The 18,380-nt window shown below is 40.7% G+C and overlaps 1 protein-coding gene across 1 annotated transcript; it reads left to right on the top strand.

Moving 5' to 3' along the window:
• The first annotated feature begins 7,719 nt into the window (after positions 1-7,719).
• sbk1 (SH3 domain binding kinase 1) lies at positions 7,720-14,745 on the top strand. The gene is made up of 4 exons (XM_060869379.1): positions 7,720-8,195; positions 10,647-10,831; positions 11,005-11,207; positions 12,640-14,745. Exons 1-4 carry the CDS (start codon positions 8,161-8,163, stop codon positions 13,405-13,407), a joined length of 1,191 nt encoding a protein of 396 aa, XP_060725362.1. The 5' UTR covers positions 7,720-8,160; the 3' UTR covers positions 13,408-14,745.
• The last annotated feature ends 3,635 nt before the right edge of the window (positions 14,746-18,380 follow it).

Raw genomic sequence — 18,380 nt, 5'->3', positions numbered from 1 at the left:
GCCTGTGCCTATCTCAGGCGTCCTCGGGCATCAAGGCAGGATACACCCTGGACAGAGTGCCAACCCATCGCAGGGCACACACACACACACACTCTCATTCACTCACGCAATCACACACTAGGGACAATTTTCCAGAGATGCCAATCAACCTACCATGCATGTCTTTGGACCGGGGGAGGAAACCGGAGTACCCGGAGGAAACCCCCCGAGGCACGGGAGAACAAACTCCACACACACAAGGCGGAGGCGGGAATCGAACCCCAACCCTGGAGGTGTGAGGCGAACGTGCTAACCACTAAGCCACCGTGCCCCCACACTTATTCAGATCACTGCTAATTATGGCCATAATTTCATTTTCTGAACCACTGGGTCATTGGGACAGTGGGCACAAAACATGGGTCACCCTGGACAGGTTACCAGTCTATTACAGGGAAATTTAGAAATGCCAATCAATGTACAACACTTGTCTTTGGACTGGAGAAGAAGCTTGAGTACTGGGAGGAAACCCCTTGAAAGTATGGGAAGAACATGCAGGGCCATGTTGATATAGAACACGTAATGGTAGATTACAAACTTTGGTACCTGATGCTTGCAACTCCTTAACCAGTTTCTTTGTGGTTTTCTTGGGGTTTAGTTCAACTTCTTCACACTTTTTCATCCCTTTATATGAGGTACCATAACACCATACAACGCACTGTGTCTGAAAACTGTAACTATGGCAACCATATTTTATTAAAGGCAGCACATTATTATTAACTGACATTTGGAAATAACCCTCATAATCTCAGCCTGAACTCCAGTCCTTCTTCTAAATTTCACTCTGTGTTAATTTATTTCAAGAACCGTGAAACTATAAACACCCCAGAAATGGTACTTGGCAATAAGCAATCAACATTTTCTAATCAAGCCTTAACACCCCACCCCAACCCCCAAATTCTGTGAGGAAAGTCACATTTCCTTTTCACCTACATACGTCACATTAGTTCTGCATGCGTCAGAGAAAAATTTAGTCCTGAGTCACGGACACATTTTTCCATTTAAGATGTTGCGACATGACCCAAAATGCACAGTTACAAAATGTGAGCATGGGGTAACAGATTGGTTACCAAATACTTGTAAATTTTATATATAATTGGCATCCCATGGCATATTATATTGGCACCCATTACAAGGTGTCACTTGGGTCTTGGGTCAGTTCTTCATGGCACAGTAAAAAGCAGTGTTGTATAAAGTACTAGAAAACAATACTTGAGTAAAAGTACAAGTATCGTAACTAGAAAAAGACTTTGGTAGAAGTGAAAGTTACCTTTTAGAATATTACTCAAGTAAAAGTCTTAAAGTATCTGATATTTACTGTACTTAAGTATCAAAAGTCATTTTCTGATATTTAATGTACTTAAGTATTTGAAGTAAAAGTAAAATTTCAGTGATTTTCTGTAGACATAAGATCAGGGGCAGTTCTAGGGTCTCATCTTTAGGGGTAAATAAAACAAGAAGAGTTTTATATTATATATTATATGACTACATAGTAAGCCAAAAGTTATGGGATTATTAAATGGCAAAAGTGGACACCAAAATTTTATGCATGATGTAATGATGTCAGTCTTGAATCAGATCAGTTCATGTATGTGTGCATTCTCTACAAACAGTGTGTCCAATGAATGCAGTCATTAATAAACTAATATTCACAAGACAAAGACCAAATCAATAAATGTTATTTTTATTTAGTATTGATATTGCATTAATATTTTGTTTGTGCTATCAACTCTGGTAATAAGAATAGTGACATTTCACTGCTTTTGGTTGCTTTTGGTTGCCGCCGTTATAGATAAATGCCTCCAGCTCTGACTGCGCGTGCACGCTGTGCTTCCCCATAGAGCGTGCGGACGTGCAATGATTCGTGCGGACGTGCGTAATGCAATCTAGGAGCAGTGATTCACCAAATCTCCCTTATTGCAGTCACACACATTTCTTCTGATTTTATTTTGTAGTAACGAGTAACGAAGATTCTTATTGGAAATATAACGGAGTAAAAGTACACATTTTATCTAGGAAATTTAGTGGAGTAAAAGTGAAACTTGACATAAATTTAAATAGCGAAGTAAAGTACAGATACGTGAAATTTTTACTTAAGTACGGTAACGAAGTATTTTTACTTCGTTACATTACAACACTGGTAAAAAGTCATCTAAACACTAAGCTAACGAAAACCAATGAACCAAAAGTGGAAGACAAAACAAAACAAATGTTGGGAATCGTTACCATGGGTTGTGTTTCTTTATCTTTTTCTTATTGGGTTAATTTCCTGCCAATTTTCTTGTTGCAGTTGTACAAGGTTTTACTATTAAAATAAGAAAATCTTTAGCTTTTGACCACTGGTATGGTGTAGAGGTCTATATCATTTGCCCAGCAAGGGGCTCACACTCCTTCCCTTTTCCATTGCCCTTCTCACCAGCAGCTAAACACTAAACAAGAGTCATGATACTCTACTGTATATACAGAAACCCAACAGTGTCCTGACAAATCTTATATCAGATGAGTCGAATTCCATTCCTGCTGGCAATCAAACAGCCTACTGTATAGTATCACTCAGGATAATGTGTATGGGGCATCGTTGCAGCATAGCTAACGAAGTACATGGAAAGATATATGAATTAGCATGAAATCTTTTGCATATGTTGTAACTGAAGAACCTCGCCGTATATAATGCTAACTCTTTAAATTAGCACTCTTTATCAGGGCACTTTGACTCTCCCAAGGTTAGTAGATACCCGTGGTAGCAGCTGGTGTTCATCAACATTCCATCAATCTTAATTTCAGAGCTTTTATTCTTTCTGGAGGTGACAAACCGGACCTCAGATGGCATAGGAAAGCAGGAGAAATCCCAGATGGTGTACGCACCTCGCTTGACAAGGGAGGTCACACCCAAGGGTGCATGTACCAGCATGTGTGGACTCACATAGTGCAAGTTTGACAGGAATAATATTGTTAAAGATGACCCCCCACCCCCCACCCCCACCCCCCACGTCACACCTTTCTAACACAGGATGGCATGTGTGAATCTGGCAAGAAAGTTGAAAGTCCTACAGAAGAGTCTAGCGACAGATATGCTACAGTATATAGATTTATTTAGAGCACAAATGAAATGTGAAACGTTTCCTTAGCAAAGATGTCGATGAATGGTTCCCGAAGGTTGCACTGAATAGGAACCTGTGTTTTAGGGTGTGTGAGTTTTTTTTTAGAGCTCAGGCTCTATGATCTGCTCCTTTTGTTTGTCCAGACTTCTAATGACAGCTATTTGTCCCCAATGAACTCCTACATAACAGTCAATTTTTGCGACGTAACAGTAATGTTAGTGTTATGAGGTGCTCTTGAGGAAATAAGAGGCCCATTGGTTCTTTGGACGCAAGCAAGTGCATCGTTCTGGACAAAGCCGTGTCCCTTCATGACGTAGATGCCTGCACTAAATATCCAAATGTCCAACAAAACTTCTGGTGCTGCCTACTGAACAGCTCATCGTGGACCTTTTCCAGCACTGCAGTGACTCAGTGTGCAGAACACAGGGGACTCGCAATCCTATTTTAGTCCAGACTCATATGCAGGGTGCAGGAAAGTGTGCGCCCACACGTTTCCCCTCAGTTCAACACACTCACACACAGTTTCTGGATGTGTGTCCGGTGATTTAGAACGAACGGGCCACTTTCACCGACCATGCCAGCTACCAGTTGGTGGGATCAAACAAAAACCTAAATCTACATTTATTTACCATACGCATGTTAGATATTAGGTTAAGATAACATATTAGCATTTCCCAGTTGGAGGTGTGATGTAATTCCGAGATGCTTTTCTGCTGAGCACGGTTGTATCATGTAGATATCTGACTTACCGTAGCCTTCCATAGCCTTATTGGCTGCTTGGAAATGTGTTCTGGTTTTTAACTCGTTACCTGAGCAGGCTAACAACGTGTCAGTGGAAACACAAAGAAAGCCATGACTAAATATGGCACACAGATTCAGACACACACTCACACACACAGAAAGAAGATTTAGGATTAAATATGTAAGTCTCTCTCTCACACACACACACACACAACAAGAGGAAGCAAATGTGAGTCAGATAGTTATAACTCACAATAACAATAATAGTGGTGTATGTAACTGACAAGGCAAAAAGTACTAAACATACACACACACACCTGCACATTTCCATTTCAATAATAAAGTTAACCTTTTACCCATTACACGCCCCAGACTACAACCAGGACATGTTCTAACATGACCTTGAAGCAACCTTGCAGTTTGCCACAGTAGTTTCCATGGTAATGTCCCATTTTTTACTCCTTTTGTCCCCAGTCCTTGTGGTTACAGTCCTCTGACTATAGAGGGCAGTAATTAGTTAATAATCTTCCAGAACTGAGTTAAATCTAGCGACTACAGACTCTCAGTCTAGCTGCTTGTACTGGGTTTTTAGTTTATTATAGACTGCTACGTTTCACTTGCTATTTATTTATAATTACATGCTAAGAGTGCTAGCATCATAGAAAAATGTGAAAATACTGAGATTACCCCCAAAAAGTCATTAAGAAATAAAACCACCTTGTACTTTAAATTAGTCTCATATATTAAATAGAAAATCAAGGTAACTGCTGTGCTGCTGTACCGCTTGGTAATTAAGGTTGAAATGTTTTTAATGTCTAATGAATCCACTAACCGCTAACATCACAAATGCCTAACATCACCACTAAACATTGACCTTTAAAGCTGCTTACTTTGTGTATATTTCTTATTTTTGTACAAATAACAGACAAAAATATATAGAACACAATTAACAATGGTAACATTGGTTTATCAGCATTCTCAACAGCCATGTTTATATTATCACTTGGCTTTCAAGCAGTTATTTAGCGATGCTAATGATACTATCAATGCTAACACCAGAGCTAAAAATCATAAAATCTTAATATTAAAATAAGACAACAAAGGCACTGAAATTGAGCCAAATTTTACATATTTAAAGTGTCTTAACGTGGCTTGTTAGCAGACAGTCATGAGACTTTGTTAATGCTAACTCTAGTCAACATGATAGCTCTAGTTGAACTTAAGTTAATAGCAGGGATTTTTTTGATTCTTGAACCCACCTACTTGATTTAGTATTTGACATATTTTGTAATGTACCTTCAACAAGGATGTCAAGCTCTACGAATATGCATGATTATGCAAATTCAACAGAGGTTACACCACAAGATCGGTGCTAGCTGGTTCTGTAGCTAAAGCATTAAGCTTTATAGTAGCTAAGTCTAGCTGAACGTTGCTGTCTTTATTAACATACTGGATCGCGATAGCTTCAGGCTGTTGAGTCTATTTTGTGAATGTACAACATCTCGTGAAAGAGGACATTTCATGTATTCAAGAACTTGTATCTTGCTGTGTTTTTTTTATTGTCCTGCAGGTTTCAGAATGACAAAAACACATATTTTCAGCCATTTTTAACTGTGTTTTATTACAAGTACTAGACACATTTTGCTCCTGTTACAAGTGGTGTCTTTGGGAGAGAAGAAATTTGTCTTTCTTTTCATTATGTCCTTGGATAAAAGGGAAAGTGATGTCTCTCTCTCTCTGTCTCTTTCTCTCTCCGCTAGCACAAACCAACACTCTTTAATTCACCCTTTAGTGCTAGAGTGCAGAAAAGCAGCTTTGTATCGCGATGCTCCCACCATCATGCTTCACTATAGGCTTTGTTAATACAGTATGTTCATATTCACAACTGTTCTTTCTCCAAACATGACAAGCTGAAATATCACCAGAGATTTCTATTCTTCACAGAACATGTTGCTTCACTCGAGATTCACACTGAAATACTGTATATGTAGGATTTGTTGTAGTGCATAAATATTATAGGAAATAAAAAAACAATATTTTGAATTTGTCCAGCTTTAAAATGGCACAGTGGGTATCAGGGCCACCAAGTTGGCTCAACTTCAACTAAGAAAAAGCAACTACACATGGTTTCTGGCGATTTGGAAAGAATCGTCCTTCTCCAGATGGCAACTCGTCATCATTAATCCAATTCTTTGTGAGCTGGCAGTGTAGAAAAGAGCATATGATGTGGAACTGTAGAGGTGACAGTGTCTATTCTTAGCTCTCTCGCTTCATGTAATAAGAAGCTAATTAAAATCCAACAGCAACACAACACTTCGTTCAGTATATTAAGTTAACATGTTGTAAACATCCTTCTTCCCAGATTCATCGAGACTAACACTGTATGTCATGGTACGTCAGTTGGCCCCAGCATCCTTTACAGAGAAGCAGTTTCATATCACGATGCTACCACCACTGTGCTTCACTATGAGCATTGTATTCATATGCACAGCCACGATGAGCTGAATTATTGATAAAGAGATCTATTTTTATTATGTCTCATCGTTCGGAAAGGCTTTTGATATTTCTGGATGCACTGTGGAGGACTGCATGGGGTGGAAGAATGGGGACGGAGGTGATCAGGGTGCAAAACGTTCAGAAAGTCTTGGTACGTGATATTGGCTGTATTTAGTTCAGCCGTGTCCCAAATGTTGCCCTACTCTCTATTACAAATGGGAAAGTGCATCATGGGTATTCTGTAAAGTTCAGGCTACACATTAAAAATAGTGCACTATATAGGAATACAGTACCGTTTGTTTAACTAGGCGGCTAAAACCGTCTCTTAGCTACTTGTTACAGCTTGTGTTTCTGGTTCTTATTCACTGCTCATCAACAAAGGTTCATCAACAAAGGTTCATCAACAAAGGTTCATAACATTATTTCAATAGCGGTGCTCTCACATACACTTTCAATGCACTCACAGCACTCACTGACTGATAAAAAACAGTGGCATAAACAGTGCAGCTAGTTTTGAGGACAGAGCGTTATGGGAGAAAAACAGGACGCCCTGGATAGAGAGAGAGAAAGAGAGAGAAAGTGGGACATTAAAAAAAAAGGGTCAGGCAGAGAGTGGGACAGGATATCACATAGGAGAACAGAAGGCACATCCATATCAGTGTTGAATTTCTGATTATTTTTTTATTTTACAACACCGTTTGTTTTCACACTTGTATAACATTTTGTGATGTTATTTTATGAAAGGAATAAAACAGTCAAGGCCGTGCTCTTATATCCCTGTTGTGTCACTCGTTAATACCTAGATTTATCTCCATGTTATAGCAGAAAGCACTTGTTCCCACACCAGCCTCACTTTATTCACTCTTGAAGGTGATAAGTCCAACAAAAGATGATCTAGAACCCTTTGAACACTTTGAAATGAAATTGCTGACACTGTCTCCTTGTGAAAATGGACAGAAATCAGAAAACATCATTATATTAGACTCAGTTCTTTGTTAAAAAAAAAAACAACAATTTTTTATTTGGTTTATTCTTAAGATGAATGATTGTTTTAAAATGAATCAGAGCGCGTGCTGTTACTATAGAAACGACACTAAGAAATATGTACAGTAGTGTGTGTGTGTGTCTTGGTGTATGCGAGTGTGTGTGTGCGAGTGTGTGTGTGTGTGTGTGTGAATGCGCGAATGTGTGTGTGTGTGTGTGGTTTTTATAAATGCATTAAAAATAAATACCTACCCAGTGTACATGTTCCACGTTCATATTTACCGGCGCTAGGACCCTGCGCTCACGTGAGCGCGCCCGTGATTTTTTTAGAGGCATCGCGCGCGCGAGAGGCGCAGTACAAGGAGCGCGTGGCGCAGCGCACTGAGCTGAACCGGAGACTGACGTGTTCCTTTGAAATCTGGGCAGCGCGCGCGCAGGACAACATGACACGCGAGGACCAGTGATGGACGCCCGACAGCGCGAGGAAGTAGGTCACACGCGCGCGCGCACCGAGCACCGAGCAAACGGGGATAAACACCGGAGATCCCACGCGCCTTGAACACAAAGAAAACACCAAGTCCTGTTTTTCTCCTCGCGCTGTTACGCACAAGCCCGAATTCACCCTGCTGTGTATATTCAGAGACAAAGCATTTAAAGATATTTAGGCGAAGTTTTTTTTTTTTTTTTTTTTTTATCTTTTATCTTTTATTTATTCCAAAGCATTAAACAGGTTTTTCTCCACCGGTTCAACGACGTTACAGGAGACGCGTGAGAACCTAAACGGTGACCCGGTGGCGCGTGGATGCAGGAGCATGGAGCAGAGAGAGAGGGCAGCAGGTGAGACCTCATAAGACCTCATAAGACCTCATAATAATGTCATACATTTAATACTCAAGTTATCTGTAACATTTATAATGAAATAATAATAAATACAGTGCTCACTGGCAAGATCTCACCCAGTGTGTGTGTGTGTGTGTGTGTGTGTGTGTGTGTGTGTGTGTGTGTGTGTGTTAATCATAAGTGTTGAATCAGTTGCATTTTTAATCCTTGCATGAATGTGTTTAATAAAATAATGTTAATATTTGGAAAAAAATTGAAAACATATAAGAACACAAAAAAGATTCCTGCAGTCAAAGATATATGATTATTAAAAGCGCTGGTCTTGATTGGCTTCCTGCTGTTCTTTGTTCTGTTATTTGGGATAATCCCATAATTACAAAACAAGAGGATGATAAAAAATAAATAAAAGCAGGTTTAAATGACCTGATGACGGAGAGGTCACAGAGAGATCGCACGCTCCTGGAGTCCACTCTAGTGTTCGGTACAACAGTCTAGAATCTGATCAGCGAGCTCAGGACGTCGTGACCTACAGCATCACTGTTTGAACATTTCAGCTGTTAAGGATGTGATGCTGGATCTGATTAACTACAAGGAGAATCTGAACTTGGAACTTGTGGAACAGTTTGAATGTGTTCTCGTGGTTTTTCCAAGCTGCTAGTGAACTAGGAATCTCGAATGCTGCGAGGAAGCAGAAACGGCTATAACCTTCTCTGCACTGGATTAAGAAAGTAGAACACACTGACAGTCAATGAGGTAAGTTTATAGAACTTAAGAAAAGGAAAACAAAACACTTGGGTCTGTGTATGTGGGTGTGTGTGTGTGTGTGTGTGTGTGTGTTCTCACTTAGCAGCTATAAACACTCAGTGCATCACCTTTTTTAAAAATAATTAAAAAAGTCTTGATGGATGGCACGGTGGCTTAGTGGTTAGCACGTTCGCCTCACACCTCCAGGGTTGGGGTTCGATTCCCGCCTCCACCTTGTGTGTGTGGAGTTTGCATGTTCTCCCCGTGCCTCGGGGGTTTCCTCCGGGTACTCCGGTTTCCTCCCCCAGTCGAAAGACATGCATGGTAGGTTGATTGGCATCTCTGGAAAATTGTCCGTAGTGTGTGATTGTGTGAGTGAATGAGAGTGTGTGTGTGTGTGCGCCCTGCGATGGGTTGGCACTCTGTCCAGGGTGTATCCTGCCTTGATCCCCGTGACCCGAGGTAGTTCAGATAAGCGGTAGAAGATGAATGAATGAATGAAGTCTTGATGGTTGACTGAGCTGTGATGATGATTTGATGAACACTGTCTCCAAGTGAGGCAGAGAAACCCTTAAAATGTCCGATCCTTCGTTATTTGTTGGGTTTCCATTATTACCTTCGATTATCCTGGGAAACGAATACAGCGCAACGAGACCCGTGAAGAACTCCTGTGTGTTTTAAAGGCAGCGATTATATGAGGAATAAAAAGGATCCAGCTTATGAAGAACATTGGAGAATCTGTCACCTATCCAAGCAGAGAAGGTTGCCTGATTTCTGTAGTAATAATAATAATGACAATCAGGGATAAGTGGGCGTGGCCTAAACAAACCCTTCCAGCATGCACCTGAAACTCTGGGGGGAGAAAAATCCCAGATATAAAAATAAATGCGTTTTATTTATACCATGAGCTTCATTTCTCAATCAGATATCATCGTGTGGAGCTTCTTGGCAAGCCTTCAAACAATCTTCTGTTTGTATCTGTTTAGAAGACTTTTAACCGTTCGTCCTGAATTATGCATTCGTATCGAGTTGCATCCCGAGCGCGCAGCATCAGTGAGTCACTGCTGAATCCCTAATAAACACGAAACGCAGCAAAACCACAGGAAACGGCATCAGGTAACACATGTAAGAGCTATATTGGTACAAGGTCTGTGTGTGTGTGTCTGTGTGTGTCTGTGTGAGTGTGTGCAGTAAACGAGGAGTCTTCATCCATGAGGAAAAACAGAAGCAACAGAGAGAAACAGAAGTAAACGAGCTGTGTAGGGAAATGGGAGGAAAGCAGTTTTTTTGGCATTGTGTATGTGTGTGTGGGGGATGGTGTGTGTGTGGGTGGTAATATTCCAGCCAGTCAAGCGTCTGGGTCAATTGGCAGTTTCCCTCAAGTCATTTCTTTCTTAAAGTCTCAGCATATGTACTGCGGAGATGAAGAAGAAAGCTTTACAACCTTTTTTGCAGATTTTATTGGTTAATCACATCCAGGTGCTCCAGTACAGCAGGTGGCGCTATAACAGTACTAATAATAATAACATACAATTTAACCCTATAACTCCATGCAAATGAGATATGATGCGGTAAAGGCAGAAATCCAAACGACTGACTCCTAGCACCAGAGCTTAGACACGTATGGTTTGAGTTTTCTTCAGTTCCCCACCCACATGTGTTCCTTAGGTGTCTTATGATAATGATCTATCTTCTGTCTTTCAGTGCCCAGGTTGGCGTGCCCATGGTGGCACGGAGCACTAACGTGGGCACGGCCCCGGTGGAGGACATGCAGGCGCTGTCGATCACCTCTCTGTCTGCCTCAGAGGTGGAGCAGCAGTACGAGCTGATCGGCCCCTTAGGGAAGGGCACGTATGGTCGAGTAGATCTGGTCTCTCATCGCACACAGGGTGAGTGTCAGAGTGTTCTAAATGTTATCCTGCTTGTTTTGATGAACGACTTTTCTTACAAGGATGCAAGGGTTCCAGTGCTTGGCCCCCTAATTAGAATAGCTAAGGAATGGTGTGTATGCTGTAAATAAGCTTTAGGATAATATTTGTGTATGTGTGTTTGTGTGGAATAGGCACCAAACTGGCTCTAAAGTATGTCAGTAAGAACAAGACCAAGCTGCGGAGTTTTCTACGCGAATACAGTTTGACCGCGGCGTTGGGCTGCAGTCCCTTCATCATCAAAGCCCTGGATGTTCTGTTTGAGACCGAAGAGAGCTACGTATTTGGCCAGGAGTTTGCACCTGCAGGAGACCTCTTTGACATCATACCTCCGCAGGTAGAACACACCTCAGACTTCAGAACAGAACAGGGAAGGAGTCGGGACTAGAACCAAAAACAAAGAAGCTTTGCTCGGCACCGTGCCGCTCCTTTCGGAGGTGTCGCATTTGTGATGATTCGCATTAGTAAACAAATAAGTCTTCAGTTTGGATCAGTGAAGCCAAAAAATAGCATGTAGCATATAGCATACATATAGTTCTCTTGTTCCTATCACTCAATCATCACTTCACTGATATCTGCTCGCTGAGCCTTGTTTACTCAGCTGGGCCAATAATCCGCACTCTTAACGGCTGCCTACGAGCTGACGTATGTGACAGACTAGGCTATGAACTCAGTTTATAATGCTTCATGTTAACGTACTTTATAACCGTTGATATAGAGAGCAATTGATTTTTTTAATTGAAGAGTCATTCTAAAATATGTCTTTGTAAGAGATTGTGAGCAATACTAAGAGTAATACTAATTCTGTGAGTGATTCATAATGCGTTATAGCCACTGTGTAAAAGATAACACATAAAATAAAAGGCCACATTTCATTACTTTATAATGACCAATGAATACCTAAGAGGCATCATGCTTTATGAACAGGACCTAGTGCACGATGTGTCCTGTTAACCATTCATAATGAATTATAACAACATACTTTAGAAGACATGGTGTACTTCATGTACAGAGTACAATAGAGTCATTATAACAACAAACGCTTTATAGAGTTTATTCAATTTGCAGAAGTAGTTTTTAATAACACATTACATCACCAAAACAAAATCATTTTGTTTAATGCATTCTGTTCACAATTTATAATGCATAATAACCACTGCTAGGAATTCAAATGCACTGTATATAACAATTCAACTGTTAACGCAAACTGCATGTTCAAACGCCATATAAAGACATTTATAACAATAACAATAATAGTAATAAAGTCTGTTCATTATGTATGCAGCCTCCATTCGCCTCATTCTCTTCATTGCACACTTTTCATCCTAATCCTGTCATCACCTTCCTCTCCTTTTATGACCGGACCTCCTGTCGACTTCATTTCCTCCACTCTGAAGCTAAGCTCTATAAAAAACGAAATCCTGATTCTCCTTAAATTAAAATCCATCTGTCTCTATTTTCGCTTTTGGTGTCTCTTTCGTTTTTTCCCCCTCACCTGACAGACACCTGAGGTGTTTATAATTGCTTGTTTTGATGGATTATTTTACACACCGGTGTGTTTGTCTGTAACTAATCGTGTAAAATACTCGGGGGTGTGTTGATTCAGAAAAAAACATCCATGACTGAATGCAACCGTTTTAATTAAAATCCTTTTTTTTTTTTTTTTTTTTTTTTTTTTTTTTGCCACAGTTATTTCTGAGCTGTTTAAAATTCCTTTTGGTTTAAAAGCCCCTCACACGAATTTCCCTTTCTCTCTGTCCTTTGCTCAGGCTGGTTTGCCTGAGGACATGGTCAAGCGGTGTGTGCAGCAGCTCGGCTTGGCTCTGGACTTCATGCACAGTAAAAGTCTGGTCCATCGAGATGTGAAGCCAGAAAACGTGCTCCTGTTTGACCGCGAGTGCCGGCATGTGAAGCTGGCTGACTTCGGAATGACACGGAGGGCAGGCAGCCGCGTCAAACGAGTCAGCGGCACCATCCCCTATACGGCAGCCGAAGTGTGCCAGGTCACAGGCTCGGAGGGCATCGTAGTGGCCACGCCGCAGGACGTATGGGCGTTCGGTGTGCTCCTCTTCTGCATGCTGACTGGAAACTTCCCCTGGGAAGCAGCGCTGCCCAGTGACAACTTTTATGCTGAGTTCCAGCGTTGGCAGCATGGTGCATGTCCTCCGGGCACCGTGCCCTCACAGTGGCGCCGCTTCTCTGACGACGCGCTGCGCATGTTCAGCCGGCTCCTAGCGCCCGAGCCGGAGCGCCGTTGTGGTGTGAAAGAGGTTTTTTACTTTCTAAAATATGATCTACTCAACCATCATCGCAGAAGAGCTTCCTGTAGAGCCTCTCGGCTAACACGAGGCGCCGCCCACAAACACGGAGAACACGCCTCCGTGCCGGGCACTTCCTGTCTTCGGCCCACGCCTCTCAAACGTAGCATCCTGTCAGAGCCGCACTCATCGAGGGAGGATCTTTCTAAAAGCCCCTCCCCCAACCGGCAGGACAAGAGTAAAATGGTAATGGCCACGCCCATCGAAATCTGTGTATGAAAGCACACACTCGCTTCGGTATTCATAAGATATATTACATAGGAATTACAGCAGCCCTGTTTTTTATTAACACAGCAAATTACCAACTATGCCATTATACTTGTTTTTTTTTATCCATTTATAGTTACGTTAAAGTTGTCGCGCTTCCACAATATAGGTTTGTTTCAATTGTCTCAAATTCCCAAAGTTTACTCAGTGTAAATTTACCAAGCGCTGAAACCGGAGACTCCTTCCATAAATTTTAAATAAACATCCCCTACATAAACACCTCCATCCACTGGAATAATTACTCAGTTATTACGGTTCTCGTTAAGCGGATCTTTGGAACGAATTTATCGAGGAATCACTGAAGCACAATCCGAATTTATGACCTTTTCAGCGTTCTGTGCTTCCTCTTTATTACGGACAAACTTGCGCTAAGAGACATGACTTTGAGATCAGGCAGCTTTCTTAAAGTCTGTAGACCAGACTCTCTGATTCCGACTACTTCTTCTTGTGGTTCTTCTTCCGTAAACCCTCGCTCGTCGAGCACGTTTGACCTTAGGTTCGGCCCTTCCCGTCTCAGTCATGTGACTCAACAAACCAGCCTATCAGGGGGCTGATAACCTCAGAGATTTCTGACTGATATGCATTTCTACTAAGAGACTGCGAACAATACGGCCGCTTCCCGTATGTGGACGTTGTACGCAGGATATGACATCACTATCCTTCATTAGAACACATATGTCGGGGGGGGGGATCTATAGATGACAGGGATTCTTTATTATCTGTGTAGGTGTGTGAATATGTGTGGTTGTGTTTAATAGTTCTGTATAAGCACAAGTTTTTTATAGTTTGTTTAAGAAACTTTAAGGACTGTTCTTGAGAGATTTAACTAGAACAAATGTGTGTTATGTGTTCAGGTAGTGGCCATTATGTAGTCAAATTTGATTGTAAGAAACCATTTTACTAGCAAAATATCCTGCACAGAAACACATTAGTAGCCTGAAAATTAGTAACTGTTTGTAACGGATGTCTGGAGGTCGATAAATTTAGTATTTTTAATATTTGGGTCAAAAAAAAAAAAGATAGGTTTCTTTCCAACTTTTGAAGTAAAAATAAGAAAGTAGGACACGGTAGTCGGTGTAGCAGGGGGATAACGTATGCAAGTGAATAGCAACGCTTGACTTCAGCAGGTGGAGGATGATGAAAAAAAGAATGGAAGAAAGAAAAAACAGGGATGGGGTGATGGGGTTTGGTGTTTGATGTTTGACGCTGCAAAAAAACCCAACAACAGTATTAAATTATGTAGCAGGAGGTACGAGATATATGTATATGACATATATACGACATATATATATATATGATCCTGGTCTTTGCTAATTGCTAATCATGTGGAATAAAATGATATGAACGTGGATGAAATGAACTGTGGATGGTTATGTAGCAGGACATAAGTGTGCAAAAGTGTGTTCACTTCCAAGTTCCATACAAGCATTACAATTATTGTTTAACGCAAGGCTCAGACAGACATGGAAGCAATATCAAGGAATATAACGCATATTTAGAAATAGAAAACAATAGCCAGGAAACGACGCGAGATGATTGGGAAGACTTCGAAAGGAAAGGAGAAAGCTCTGGTGTAAATAATAATGAAAGGCGTTAAAGGCTGAACATGAAACAGGTGCACACATTAGGGGAACATGCTGATGGTAAGAGATGGGTTTGGGTGCTGCGAGGACTGGAAGCCAGCTGTTAGGCCGCGTTCAATTTGGATATTTTGCTCAGATCTGATTTTTTTGTTTGGCTGTTCACATTACCTTTTAAAATGTGGCCTATATCAGATACCAGTGTGAACTGTTTGCTGTTTCGAACTGACCCGAATGCGCAAACGAACAATAACAATGATGTCACACGCAGCACGCCGTTGCGCTAAAATTGGCGAGGTTATGGAGGAAGTAAGTGTTTTCGCTTTTCTTTCTAAATGTTTGTGTAATGGCAGCACAGAGACGCAGTGTTTTCAAAATTTACGGATGTCGAGGGCAACTTTTGATTATTTGATCCATTTTGTAGGCGTAGTCACGTTTGTGTGTGAACTCGCCGGCGCATAATTGTGACGAATGTCGATGTAGATTGATGTAAAAGTCGCATCAAATCCGCCTCGGTTGTTCACACTGCGGCCACATTGGAAAAAATCAGATTTGGGTCTGAATCAGGACCACATATGGAAGTGGTCTGAATCTGATGTGAAAAAATCAGATCTGGGCTAGATGTGAGTGTTCACACTACTCCTGAAGAAAAAAAATCAGATTTGGGCCACTTTTACCTGCAGTGTGAACGTGGCCTTATACGATAAAGAAAGGGTCAAATAAAAAGAAGGTTTAAGGACAGTTGAAATGCAGCGAATAAACATCAGTAAAAAAAACATGAAAAATAAATACATACATAAAAAAATCTAAAGATAAGATTCACTCCTATGAAATATTTGGAATTTTACAAGCCAAATTACAAAAAAAAATCCCAGGAAGAAAAAAAATTTAATTTTCATAAAGATATCGTGATTTTGAGTCTCTTTGAAGACTCAAGACTCTTTGAAGACCCTACAAGCTTGTTCTCCACCTGAAATTTAAAAAAAAAAAAAAATTCAGTAAATGATTAGAATTTAAAATTTGTTCTCATGCCATTAACATGGGTGTTAATTATCCATATTTAGTGTATTTGATAATTGTATTTGAATACACACAGCAAAGGAAACCTTATAAAACTCGGTTTTCTTCGATTCAGTGTTTAAAAGGTTCATTTATTTATTTATATCTGGTAAAAAAAGAAAGAAAAAAGTTAGAAATATGCAAATTTAGCATTTCAGCTACGGATGATTAAAAAATTTAAATGCAGTTTCATGCCTTCGAGTCTCTTGGCCTTGATCCCAATCACAGCGTTGTTGCTTGCTGACATCTGCAACGGATTCGTTCTCACACTCGAAGACTTTTTTTTTTTCCACATGTAGCTGGCAGGCGTTTAAGTGAAAGCAAAATCCGCTATTCTGAGAAAGGAAAAGTGAACATATTGTACTATGTACTGAATGTACGAATGAAGTTTTACACAAGTCGGTTTGTGCGGAAAGTTATCTCGAGCTCTCTGTGAAAACCCACGCACCATGTCATAGAGTTCCTCAAGCTTGACCTGGTCTGAGATGAAGATGTGGATGTAAGAGATGAGCAGATAATGTAGTCCTAGCAACACCAACATAAAAATGTTTCATGTCATAGCTAATAATATTCAAAGCTCAGATTATTACTGTTGCATCTTTAATGCTCATTAATTCAGTCGGGGCATTTTCTTTAAGCCCGTTTTGTCCGAGACGCTCTGAATAATCAGGAGTGGTTTTAATAACAAGCATAAAATATTCATGCTATACTTTGTAATGTGTGCCCATAATCTAAAGAGCATGTTTAAGAGCATATTTAATTTTACAGCGAGTCCCAGCGACAAAGCAACGTGCGATCATTAATTTTAAAGTAAAACCAGGTGACTTGAGTGACAGAAGTGGGCGTGTCCAGGGCGTGTCCTGAGAAAAGTTCAACTTGGAGTGACTTGGTTCAGCTACATGTACTACAAATGTGAGTGACAACAATTTTATACACAAATGCTAAATGTCCATCAAAAATGGTTCATTTTAGCGGCAGGAAAACAGATTTGGAACGTTTGTTGCTCCGCCCACTGATTACCGTTATTACTATGGCAACCAGGAGTATCAAAGGAACGCACACTGTCGAGGTCATAGTGCAGCAGACGTAGCATACATAATACAGCAGCAGTATATTTTGTTAAATTGTGTTTATTTCAGACCAGACGTACGTATGTTTTTTTTTTTTTCTTCGATGAGCGACAATTTTCATGCGTTCCTTTTTTTCTGCAGTTCTTTTTTTTCTTAAAGCCCTTATTTGAAGGTCATTCTGGCAATCAGACTCTCAATTGTACCGATGAATGGACTATTTTCTCTGCTGTTGGATATTTAGGAGCATTCAGGAGTGTGGAATCCTGCCATTCAAATCCTCTCATCTTGTAATGCATTATTTCTGGCTTCATTTGTATTCTGCATTTTCAGAACGAGTGTTCAGTAATCAGTCACTTAGTAACAACAGACATAATACAGAGGACATAATACATCATAAATTCCATGGAAAATGTTTTAGATCTAGTGTATTTACATATCATGTAGATGGCTTGGGCTGTATGGCTATCCAAGTAAATGTACCTGATTTACTATTTTATGTATATTTCACTGTTCTGCTTTTTTTTCATAAAGAGAGAGAGAGAGAGAGAGAGAGCTCTTCCTGATTTGTCCTTATACTAAAGAAAACATCCAAAATGTCCTTTTCAACAGTATATATTGTAATTTGAATTCGGATTTGTATTATGTAAACAACTTCTACTACTTTTGTCTTTTCCCTTTAGGGGTCGCCATAGCGAATCATCATCTTCTACTCTCGCTCCATTACCTTCATGTCCTCATTTAACACATCCATACGTCTCCTCTTTGTCCTTCCTCTTGACCTCTTACCTGCAGCTTCATCTCCAACATCCTTCTACCAATATAACCATCTCCCTCCTCTGTACATGTCCAAACCGTCTCAATCTAGCCTCTCTGTCCTTGTCCCCAAAACAGCCAACCTGAGCCGTCCCTCTGATGTGCTCGTTCCTAATCCTGTCCATCCTCGTCACTCTTAAAGAGAACCTCAACATCCTCATCTCTGCTACCTCCATCTCTGCCTCATGTCTTTTCCTCACTGCTACAGTCTCTAACCCATACAGCAGAGCTGCTCTCACTAAAGTCTTATACACCTTTCCTTTCATTCTTGCTGACACTCTTCTCCTACACAACATTCCTGACACTTTTCTCCATCCACTTCAACCCGCCTGCACTCGCCTCCTCACCTCTTTTCCACACTACCAACGGTTTCCAAGTGTTCCTCCACCTGCTCCCTACTTTC

The sequence above is a fragment of the Tachysurus vachellii genome, chromosome 5 (assembly GCF_030014155.1).
Source record: "Tachysurus vachellii isolate PV-2020 chromosome 5, HZAU_Pvac_v1, whole genome shotgun sequence".
Lineage (NCBI taxonomy): Eukaryota > Metazoa > Chordata > Actinopteri > Siluriformes > Bagridae > Tachysurus > Tachysurus vachellii.
The sequence above is the reverse complement of the archived record's forward strand: the minus strand, read 5'-3'. Positions and strand labels throughout refer to the sequence as shown.